Here is a 12,681-nt window from a genome sequence, read left to right as displayed (position 1 = left end):
GTTGATTACACAATTAAAGGGAAAACTTCTCCTTTATTTTTTATTTCCTGATAACAATTCGGAGTTCGGATAAATAGAGTTCTACTATATTTGTCTTTTTCATACGGATTATAACAATAAGTTACATGAAAATTAGCATAAAACATACTTTATCTGCTGCTGCTAATAAATCGTCAGCCATTTTCTCGAGATTTGGTGCTCTCCCTGTGTATATGAAACGAAGCATCTCTCTGAGAACCTCATGATCCACGTCTGTAATGTCCACTCGATTTCTCTTCCGTTCTTCCATTTCATGTTCAAACATCGCTGCAAATACAGGACTGCGAGCTGAAATATTACAAACAAACGTTACTTTTAAATACGGAAGTGGCAGTAAACTCCACAAATCTAAATTGGCTGGGACAACTTCGTAATATTTTTCGTATTTGTAACTTTATTTTGGAAAATCAGCCATGAAATATACGAACCTAGGTTTGTTCCAAGATTCAATTAATTGAATCTTAAGAATAATAACTATTTGTTATTCAGGAACATACATTAATGGTCTCTGTTAAAAATAATGTAAGCGTAATTTTGTAAATTTCGACAGTTGATTTCCAAACAAATAAAATTATGAAGATAACTAATTGACTGCACTGTCATGAAGGTATTGATATTTTGCTAGTGATGAAAAGAATACATTTTTACCCTACTAAAAAATTATAACCAAATAAAAGACAAATTTACACTTCTAATACTTTTTTAGAGACCATGGCTTCATTATATAAAAAAAACTCTTAAGAAAAACATGAATGTGAAAGAGATTATTTTAAAACTCACCCGCTAAAATAGCTTTATGCGCTTGAAATTCTCTTCCGCCAACGGCCAGCGTGACGTCAGAGAAGCGTTCATTGTCAAATAAAACTCCCAAATCATCAGAGAGGCGGCACTCGGGAACTTTGAACTGTACGACATTGGATTGCCCACTGATGTTAATGCTATCAGCTACCACAGACACTTCGCAGAAGATGGTCAGCTTGTCTTCGGGTAATAGTCCGTTGGCCTCGTCCAGCAGGAAATCCCGCCTGATGAACTTCTTAAAGCCCCAGTCCTTTCCTTGCACGAATCTGTAGGCCCGTTGTGACTCCATGGCTTTGGTTTCTTCCCGTTTGGCGTTGAGTATGGAGAACTTGAACTTGGCTCGCACTTCCGACTTGTTGCAGGATACCAGGAGGAGGTAGAGGGAGAGGTAGTCCTTGCTCTCTTCGTCCAGCCCCTTGGGGTTGACCCGCAAGCACCACTTGAGTTTGTCGCTGGCTCCGGCCGAGAAGGTGGACGACTTCAGCACTTCTCCCATCTCCTCGCGGCAGAAGCTGAAGTTATTTATCGTCCACATGTAGCTAAACTTTACTACTTTCACCTGCGAGAGAAAAAAACGGAAATTTTAATTTAAATATTCACGAAAAATTTTACAACTATATTTACAGGGAAACTACACCAAACACGTTATTCATCTAATTTCCAAACGGAATTAGAATTTTTCTCCGTGTACGATTTCCTTAGTTCTATAATTATTTAGTATAAAGAAAAAAATACAAATTATTATTATTTATGAAAAATGTAATCACTATAAATGACAGGTGACATAGAAACAAAATATTTACTAAAATATATACTACTAATATAACTTTACTAACACGTGTCATGTTATTCATTGTTCTCCAAGTTGATAAATAAATATTCACTCTTGGTATGTAAAGAATAATTCATTTGTAGGTGATGTTTTTCTAATTGCTGTATTTATTTTTGAAGAGATATATGCGCGAAAAGTGGGTGTCCGCATATTTTCTAGGGGAATTTCCGGTTTTGAGCCTAATAGCCAATAAGGTCATCGGACCTGTAGGTAGCGGAAATCCCTTCCAGCCAGGAAACCCGAGTCGTGGCCGGGGAGAGAACCCGGAACGTTTCGAGCATTTAAGACGGGACAGACGCAAATAAATGATCGTACATTATTTTAAAATTACTTTCCACAGTAATCATATTTGCGTAACTCGAAAAATGGTTCAATAATATTGTAATAACTAAAATTATGTAATTTACGTGAGATGGTAAAATCGTGAATTTATTGCCACTGGTTTCCTTTTTGTAAAAAAACCAGTGATTAAAATTATATTGACAAATAATTTATTTAATTTAATTTTTTATTATACATAAAAAAAACATACAAAAATAAACAAAAACTAGATCGGACCAAACTAATGTTAAATAATAGTTTTTCGGCGCGTTTCTACTCCCAAAAAAACATAAAAAGGGGGAAGAAAAGAAACTATACTACGGATTTGATTCATAATCAAGTGTTAATTAATAAAAAATCATGTTTTTATACCACATATATTTAATAGACAGCGATAGAATAGCTAAAAGATTTACGATGCTAATGTTGATAGATGTTGAAAACGGGCCGAGGGATAGGGCATAACAAATTCTTGAAGATTGACACGTAAAAACTCGGAATAATCGACGTGTGTGCATAAGAAGATGTATATGAATGTAGAAGAAACAAGGTCTGCATGCAAAGACAAAGTGGAGTGGCGTTTTATCCTCTCAGCCCACCCCTAAGGGGAAATGGCATGTAATGTTTATTTTTTGTCATTTTGTGAGAATTGTTTGACCATTTTGAGAAAAAAATGTTTCATTAAATTACATTTTTTATTATAATACAATGGATTTTACAATTTACAGCCCCCTGCATCATAAATATCCGAACGACTGATTAAACCCTTTTTTTGGCAATGCATCCATCCTATCTGCATTTTTTCTCATGAACTAAAACACGAGTAAAACAGCATTAAGTTAAAACTGCTTTACCATATTTTTCATTCTTTACTACATTATCACCATTTATGATAAACTTTGACTAAAACAAAATATATATATATATATTGGGTTCCTGAAGCCTGAAACTATCAAAACGCCATTTGTATTCAAAATAATTGAACCTAGGTCCGAGTCTGTCATCATCGGAAAATAATTACTTTTTCAATGAAATACATAAATAATTTTACGTGCGCCTTATTAGCACAAAATTTGAAAATATATTAGAATGCGCCGGAATGAAACGGATTTTAAAAAATCATTTTTTTACGGGCTCGCCTTTTTCGGGGCTATCACTTCATATACGGATACAACTTCAATAAATACGTTTTATCCATAGAATTATAAAAGTCCAGAAACCGCGTACGCGCATCAAACTGAAGTGGACAAAATTACTCATAACTGAGTAGTTTTACGTTTCGGCAATTAGTTACTCTGTAGACGTCGCTTAGTACGCAACTGCCGATTAAAATTAAACTACGCCGTGTTGTCTCGTTTTTAAGTGTCAAAATATTGCTGGGATTAAAAAGGAATAGGGTGGGATTACATTTCATGTATAAGTAGCGAGTTCACAAAAAATATAATTTAAGAATTCGATTATTTTACCGTCTGTCAGATTGTTAAATAAAACAAGGCGGACATTTTGTCAGTATCACCAGGGTAGTCAATTTTTTTACCCGGCTTTCTATTAATTACCCTTAGAATATCAAACTTTATTGATTTGACTTAATTACTAAATGATTATTTAATTTTTTTTACGTTTGCCTAGTAAAATTATCTGTTTTTTTTATAGTTTCAGTCAGTAAAATGTTATTTATGGTAAAACATAACACAAAATTACGTTATTTTTGTGTTATGATAATATATTCTTCACGGTTTGGCAACATTACGCGGCCACTTCATGCATGCGCGGAGGTGGGATGTCATGCAGTGGGAGGGCATTCGGCAAACTTTTGGACACAGTGCGATGTATGCAAACTTGATTCTACGCGCCTTATGGTATATTAAAATTCTATGGATTTATCATATTTGAAAAAAAAACAGAGCAGTGGGCTTCCGATTCTCGATTTACTTTTTGTATGTCGGCATCTTAACTCTTTACCGTTAGCCCCTCCCCTTCCTGAATCGAGACTCGAAACTATACTTTATTTAACTGTAAAATTTGACTTTTAATTTTTTATAGTATCGTTCCACTAAGTGTCCTGACAGAGGAAAGACGCAAACAAACGGGGCGAGAAGACGAGGCGAGGCGGTTAGAAATCCGTATTGCGTAAATGGGATAGGCAATGTTGCTGTGCGGAGTGCGGTGGCGATGACACAATAGATCAAGGTCGGCCATCCTCCGGACAACGGCCGTCGACCCGGTCAGGCCACTCCACGCTATACTAACTCTATATACTATACTAAGTAAGACTTCGGCCCATTACCGCAACCCGGCCACAGAGGAATACCGACATTTGCTACATATATGATATGATACACGAGAGGGCCAGGGTGATAATGCCTTCAGACTTCACAAGTATAATATACTTTTAAAGATTCAAATGTATTAGTGAAATTTTATAATTAACAACAAATTAACGGTCGGTACTTTAATCCAATTAGTTTGTATTCCTCAACCTAAATATCAGTAAACAAAAATCGTCTCAACTACTTTTATTTACGTTATTGGTAACGTCAATGATTTTAAAAAAATCGTAGAGCAACGACGGATGTGGGAAAAATGCTACATTGACTTTCTTTTATATTTGATCTTAAAAAGGTTTTTTTTTTCAAATATATAACTAAGTATCAAAGGATATACTTGTGTACTTACTGACTTATGACATAAAACATCAACAACAACAAAAACAACCGCTCTCAAGTGAAGTTGAAGAAAATCACACGCGTCGTGTTCTACGATCACAGCGAGATATTCTAGTTGTTGGTTTTTGGTGCAATTTTAATGATTTGATGAAGAAAAATAAATCTCAGACAGGCGCCGTGGCGCAGTTGGTTTGACGGCCAACTGTGAAGCCGGCACCGCGGGTTCGATTTCCGCCAGTTGCAAGAGAAAATCCAAGAAATATTTTTTCTGTTGGTCTGGGTGTTGTGGTGTATTTTTCATAACTTCCTTCCCTTCCCTCTGTTTCCCATCTGACATGCCTCTAAAATAGAGGCTTATTCCTTTTTTTTTTAAAGTTATCCTATATAGATTATAATCGCGTATCGTTTAATTATAACAACCTACCTACTTCTAAATAAGTTTACTGTAATTAAATAATACTGAATCGGGATAACCTAACACCGGATCATATACAGACAGAAGTTTATGTATATGTTTTATTCTTGTGAATTTATTTAACCCAGCATCAATCCTATGCAATGTCTTATGCACCATTGGGCGAAAAAGATAATGTTATATTTCATGGGCGCAGTTGAACGATCTCTTGGAAGTTTGGTAAAAACGAGCGATAAATTCGTGCTCTCATTTAGTTTTCAACAATTTTACTTTGGTATAGGTATATTACGATTGTATTAAAGTTGCAAGTTCAATTACTTACAGCTATGTATATTCGCACAGAAGACAATCCTGAGATGTCGGAATGCTTCGGTCAGCGACCGCGTCCCGCCGCCTATGGTCAGTTTGCCAAATTCGATGGACCATTATTTTTATTCCTCTACAAAACTGTACAATAAAAAAGTACCTAGTACGTTTCAGATAATTTATTCGAAATATCGAAGCTTGTGGCGCAACATTGACGCATATAATAATATGAAGGTTTCGTATGACGATAATATATTCTGTTTTATAAATATATGCGGAGTTGACGCAGAAGTGAACAGATTTGATTTTTGCCCTAATGATAAATCTCAAATCAGTGACACGTGTCATATTAGATATATGTGTGTGATTTCTCGTGATAAGCATAACTGTTATCAAAAATATCAAACACAGAAGACAAACATTGCAAACTGTTTTTAATTGCGCAAGACAAGAAAATGATAAGCATAAGCACTAAATAAATGGATTAATAATTCAGAGTTCAGATGAACTGTTGCGTCTGTGTCGTTTTGAATAATTGCTTAGTACTTACATTACAAATTGAAATTATACTCTCAATCTTTCATTAATAATAACTAATACCTACCACCCACGCTTCGCTACCTGCAGGCTTATTCTGTCACAATTTCGTTCCGTAAGTTCGTTCGTCATCTATCCATCTCAATCTAACGCAAATAACGTCGTATATCGCTTTCCTCTCACGCGATAGGAATGAATATACGAAACGAATTAGTTACAGAACAAGGGCCCTGAATATCGACAACGCATTCCTAATTAGGATTGATATATATTTTACTAGACAACTAGACAATAGTTATTTGTCAGATCCTTTAGGACTTTATTTTTATTTACATTATTGAAAGTGGCGTTTACAAAGTTTTAAAGTAACTCGGCATAGGGTCATTGAGCCCACTAGAGTATTCCCCACGTGTAATGTACACAAGTCATATCTTTGAGTTATACAGAACCAATATTTACAGAACCCTGTTCAAATTTTCCACTTGGCCCAATCGGCGACGGAAACACAAGACCTCCGAGTATGATCATAATAGTTATTTTATTGAACAACAGATATCGTATCGAGCGTAACACCGAATCACAAGAAGATATAATATAGATCTAAAGAGGTTAAAAGTTGAAAGACAGAATTTTGCTGAAAAAAAAAGTAATTAATGATAGTAATTATAAAACGGGCAGAAATTATAAAAGTATTTGATCAGGATCACACGAAACAAAACCAAAAAGAAATTACCGTTTTTTTATGTTGTTAGTTATGGACATTTTAATGTCTCATACTTCACATGTACATTTCATAAAGTAAGTTTTTAGTAAGCGCGGGAGAGGTCAGTCTTCCAACATCAGCACTGAATGAAAAATTCAATTTCGGGCATGAACGAAAAATAAGAAAAATTTTATTGTTGATACAGTATCAATAATAAATAAGTAAATGTGACAAGGGAAACAAAATTAATTATCATCAAAGCACAAATGGTACACAGGATGTTGAGGGTGAGCTTTCAACCGGAAGTTGCTTTCGCTCGGTTACAAGAAATTTATAAAGCGCTTGTACTGGAGTATTTGTCAGGACCGCAGTAAAATAAGGCTTCTCTTCTGCCCGAATTACACCACCTGTCAACCCAAGGCACCCGAGGATGTGGTTAGGGCCGGGGGAGCAGGACGCGGGACGATATACTGTCGCAATGCAACAGTCTCGGATCAGAGATAAGAGCAGATGTTATTGCTACACGAATGAAACGCATGATTGAGTGCGAGAGTAATTGCATTTTTATCAATAAGGAGGATAAATCTGCCAATATTTATCATTATTTTAAAAATAATAAATTGCTTTTTATTTTTCACGTTTCTTCATGCCATATTAACATTATTGGTTCTGTATTTTCTCGACAGTACGTCAGTAGTGAATATACAAAAGAACTTTGTTCAAGAAATTCGCATGTGCAACTCATTAAATTTCGCAAACGTAGTATTTTTAACGCATGCTTTCAAAGATGTACAAATGAATATCAATAAAAGCTGATATTTTTTAAGTCAAGAAAACTTAAGTTAGAGGCATTATGCCTCATTAAAAGAGAGTTTTAGATATTTGTCATTTGCGGGTGTTTACAAAATTAGTACCTATTTACCGAATGAATTTATTTGAAGAATAAAAGAGTTATCGATATTTGGAAGGTATGGGTGTCTATAGAAATCGGCAGTTACCAATCATCATCATCATTCCCATTTCCGCACTCAGTGGTGCAAAGGGCTATGCATTGGTAAAGCAAATGCAGCGTATTAAGATCATCTGTTACATGAAAGTAGGGTGATTAGTCCTACGCGTCAGGCGGCAGTCCAGGAACAATGAAATATTGCAGTTTAAACCAGCGTTTCCCAACCTTTTTAAGCCCGCGGACCGGTGAAAATAGGAGAAAAAATAAGCTATTTTGCTAAAAAAAAAATAATATATAATATATAAAATAATTTTAATATTATATTACAACAGGTATAGAAATGACAAATGGCTTTTTTTAGTATATAAATATCAAATGGGCGACAAGTATTTTTGCGGACGGGCAGAAAATCTCAACGGCTGGGAAACGCTGGTTTAAACAACCTTTAAAATCAATGTTTCACGTCCGTCCTGCCAGGATCATAAAAATGGTAGGCGAACGCGCCAACAACTACACAACGAGGCAAAATTATCTCCACTTGATTTCCTTATTCGGGATTTTCACAGCAGAACAGCCGTTCAGGGTTCTGGTTCTGTTTCACGCACAGAAGTGCATTCACCGTGCGCCGGGACTACTACTACGGGCTACGTAATTATACGTGGGTAGTTTAGTCACCTGGGTAAAGCACCAGTTCTCGGCGACGGGCGTGTTCCCGTCCTGCAGGGGCGGGCTGGGCACGCGGCTGACGGCCATGCCGCCGCCGCCCGCCGTGTGCGCGGAGGACACGCGCCCCGACTGCTGCTGCTGCTGCTGCTGCTGCTGCTGCTGCTGCGCGCCGCCGCCGCCCGCCTGAGAGCCTGGACACTCGCTCGCCACCGGCAACCTGGAACGGGAAAACTCCTTATTATTATGGATAACTTATACAGCGCCATTTTCGTAATATAATACCTCAAGGGCGCTTTACATAGTGATTCTATAGATAAAATAATTAATTGAAGCTCTTGAATTTGTAATTTAATTAAAACCATATTCGCCGCAACAAATCGGTTTCTTAGAACAGGCATTTGCCCATATAGGAACCGATTGCAACATTAGGCATACTTATATTTCTGGCTTGCCGACCCTTCATATACTGAGCCTACTCCAAGTACAAGCAGAATTTTCCAGAGTGTTTTTTTTGCCTATTTTGTAAAAATGTATGTATAAACTAATGAATAAATATATTTTGTTGTCAAATGCTACGGATTTATGCAAATGATTTAGAGAACAAGTGGGTTTTAAGTTTTTTCCGAAACATCACTTCACTTTCACAGCCTCGCACCTCTGCTGGGAGAGCATTCCGTGCCATAGGGCCTGCGACCGCAAATGCGCGTTCACTAAATTTAGTGTAATAACTTTTCCTCTCGCCGTAGACGTAGCTGATCTAAGCGTGAGACGCCTATCAGTTAGTTCATCTGGAATGCATAGTTCCCTTAGATATTCCGGAGCAGAGTTGTGCAGTCATTTATACATAAGCCAACAGAGTTTGCATTCTACCCTCTGTGGACTTTTTATGTCGTTATTTATATATAATAATTAAAATAAGAAGAAAGAAGGGAAGGCTGATCTGGGGTTACTCCGTATAGATTTTTAAGACCGAGTACTTTTTAAATATACGCCTTTTTCATCTTTTTGACATTGTATTTAGTAATATATAAAAAACTATAATTGGCCTATAATTTTAATTTATTGTAAATATTGTATTTTTTTATTATAATGGCTTTTTCTTTTAATAAATATATAAATAGGACGCACCCTTAATTTTCGGGACTAATGAAAATACCATTTAAAAATAGGCAATGTACGCTTTAACGTATTATCACCATCAGAGAGTAAAAATTATACTATTTTTTAAAACCAAATGCCGCCTATTTAACGCCTGCGTAACACCTATTTTCCTCTACATATGCGAATCGTGGTACCTCACTAGGGCCCAACACAGAAAGTTACTGAGGTTTGAAAATAGATGTCTCAGAAGAATAAGTTTCGACTTTATAAGGAATGAGGTAATAAGAAGACGGATGCAGCAAACTCCGGTGGTAACTGTCATCAAGCGGAGGCGATACGGTTGGATGGGCCATGTACCGCGAATGCCTCCTGGGCTGCTATTTCAAACGCTCTCGCGGCCGTAGAAAAAGCTTTTATGGCACGATATATATTTTTATTTTTTTTAATTAAACCATTCGACGGGTTATTAGATAAACCCTTATGAATTGGTATATAAACAAGCAATCAAAAAGTTAATTAAATTAAGATATAAAAAGTATGATCAAAACATAAGTTACTAGTTATGTTGTTAACAACATAATACTTAATATTGGTTGGTTGGAAGAAATTGCCATTTGGCAATAAGCCCGCCAATGTAAAATTAACATTATGTACAAAAAGTCAAATAAATAAATAAAATAAAAATAATACTTATAAGAAAAACAATATACAAATAAATAATCATTATATTAGAGTGACAAGAGGAGAAGATATAATTTATTTTGAATTTTCATGCAAATATACATATTTTCGAACATAAATATCGATGTTACTTTATACCGTCCTGATATGTACCGATGCGCAAGCCGAAACCGTCCGTTACACGTTTGTTCTTGAACCAAAAACCAAACCAAAAATTTGCAATGCTTTTGTTCAACGCAATAGAGCGAAATGGCGTACCCTACAGTTGTGACGCCTTATTACTCTGAGGTTAAATCAGACAGCTTGCCCATCACATATCACATACCAAATTCCATTTCTTTCATTTATCATACCCTAAAATTAAAAATTAAGTCCCTTGAGGTGATTTTTAACAAAAATAGGGCTATATAAATTAGGCGAATATTATTACTATTATTATAAAGGAAGTAATATTTTTTTATTTTACAATGCAATTACAATAAAAAAACATAAGAAGTAAGTAATAACACATCAGGGCCCCGGTTACAACGAAGTTAACGGAGTTATCTTCGATTGTTTAAAGAAAAATCGATATTTGTGTACAAAAATGAGTATATTTGCATAAACATTTAAAGTATCTTCGTCGGTAATCTATAATTGAACATGTTTAAAAGAAAAAAAATGTATGCGTATTCAGCTTTTCATACAGAAAACTTAATTTTACTTTGTAGAAAAAAATTAAGACAAATGTTAACTCCCCATTGTAACCGGGGCCCAGAAAATACGTCGAGTAAATATTTTACTTGTGAGTTGAGAAGCCTACTTATTTTTCATACCTAAATAATATGCGGTTCCTAAACGTACATACCTACATATAATGTTACTTAGAAAAAAATAGTTTTGTTGTCCAAGACATGGTAAGATAAAATTAGAAATCCATAAATTGTTCATACATTATCATAATAAATATTAAGAAAAAATACCTAAAAAAATTACAAAAAAAAACAAAATTATAAACTAATTAATTGAAGGTAAGTTATCACCTTACTAAAAAATAAACGCTTGGAGAGAAAACATGAGAAAATGTATATCGAAATTATCCGATTTCATCAGCGGCTAATTTCACTTTCGATCACGAAGAATCGCGGAGAAAATGAGCCGTCGGGAGAGAATTTTAGAAAAGATATTACATATTTATATGAATTAGTATCTCTTTGATCTGGTGAACTTAGTGAGAGGAAAAGCAGTCGTCCGATAGAATGCATTTCTCTGCACTTTCTTCGGTTGCCAATCTTAGAAGAATTAAAACGAGATATCACAACCTTTTCTCTTCATGTAATAACTTCGTCTATTTATTGTGATACAAGGGTCAACCAGAATAAAACCGAGAATAGATTCAAAATACCTTTTAGTTATAAACAAGGTAAAAATTCAGTATATCAAAATCTTTTACTTAAATAAAAATGTGAATAAAGAATAAACAAGTTCTCGGAAAATAAATGTGTCCGTATTTCAACATCATAAAAGAATTCAAAAAATAAAACTGAAAGACACATACTATGCGAAATTGCGAAGGATGTTGAAGGACAAAACTCGGTAAAGAATAACCGGTACTAAATCTTGATAGTTTGCTGTGAAACCAAACTAAATAAAATAATGTAGCTGTATACTATCGATTATAATATTTTATGATAAATCGTATCGGGGGCAAAAAACAGCGTTTTAAAACATGATTATAATTGTATATTCATCGCGGTAAAAAACAATATTTAGGGCATCGATTCCAAGTAATAAAAAAGGTTTTAAACCGTTTGATTAAATATTCACCTTGTTATTATTAAGCGACACATGTCACAATGCAATTGACACCCACAACACATGGTACTTTTTAAAAATAAATTAAAATAAACAATTTCGAATCTGTCTCCGAACAAATGCACACACAAGAAAAAATACAACTTAATAATATCGTTTATGACACATATTCGAACGAATGATTTCACATTATTACCACGAAATACTTTCGAAAAGTACAATCAATTATGTAACTACAGGTTAACAAATTAGAAGTCGATTTGAATGAATAAATTATATCGCGTGAATTATTGTAGTGAAGAAAGTGTCGCTTTCGCACGGCGAGAAGAGGACCGAACCGGGCGTTTGACAGTAGGAAACTGACAGGAGAAATCGCAGAGACGCGAGGTGTTCGTCTACGGGGCAGGCACCAGGTAGCGAAGGAGGAGACGTTTTCATACTACCAAAACTGCAACCGGTGCATAGTCCCAGCTTCGCCGCAACATAATACAATGTCCCTTTTTATAATAACCACTTCCCTTAAAAACAGGGGGCGTTTTGCTTACATATGCATAAAAAATATGAAAGAAATCGTAGTAATCAGTTGTTATTATAATGGAATAAATAGTAAACGAACGCGATTATGGTGAAATATTGCTCCAATGACACTTTCTGTGCGTAACTTAGTGGGTATTTATTTACAAATAAATTAGGTACGAGGGTCAAAAATATTTTCTAAAACTTTCACAAAAAACTTCAATTATGCCACTTACATCAGAATTATTATTAAACACAATACTCGTACACCTCGTTCATACCTAGTACATTTATTATTTAAATTGTAATCTTAAAAAGGATCGGTAAGATACGAATGTTTCATGATATTTTAAG

General features: G+C 35.1%; 1 protein-coding gene across 7 annotated transcripts in view; it reads right to left on the bottom strand.

Annotated features, from left to right (window-relative positions):
* rdx (BTB/POZ and MATH domain-containing protein rdx) overlaps positions 1–12,681 on the bottom strand; it is a 277,849-nt gene that overhangs the window by 2,465 nt on the left and 262,703 nt on the right. For 6 of the 7 annotated variants that reach the window (XM_088227369.1, XM_088227368.1, XM_088227364.1 and 3 more), the window contains 3 exons: positions 8,245–8,452; positions 820–1,399; positions 149–327 (listed from right to left, as the gene is read on the bottom strand). In XM_088227369.1, coding sequence (XP_088083495.1) covers positions 149–327; positions 820–1,399; positions 8,245–8,322 — 837 coding nt within the window. In that variant the 5' untranslated portion in view covers positions 8,323–8,452. Of the gene's footprint in view, positions 1–148; positions 328–819; positions 1,400–8,244; positions 8,453–11,823; positions 12,173–12,681 lie in introns of those variants that run through there. The other variant, XM_088227366.1, reaches the window with a different exon arrangement.

Source organism: Micrasema longulum, unplaced genomic scaffold (genome assembly GCF_059751315.1).
Source record: "Micrasema longulum isolate JH-2025_06_02 unplaced genomic scaffold, ASM5975131v1 h1tg000501l, whole genome shotgun sequence".
Lineage (NCBI taxonomy): Eukaryota > Metazoa > Arthropoda > Insecta > Trichoptera > Brachycentridae > Micrasema > Micrasema longulum.
The sequence above is the reverse complement of the archived record's forward strand: the minus strand, read 5'-3'. Positions and strand labels throughout refer to the sequence as shown.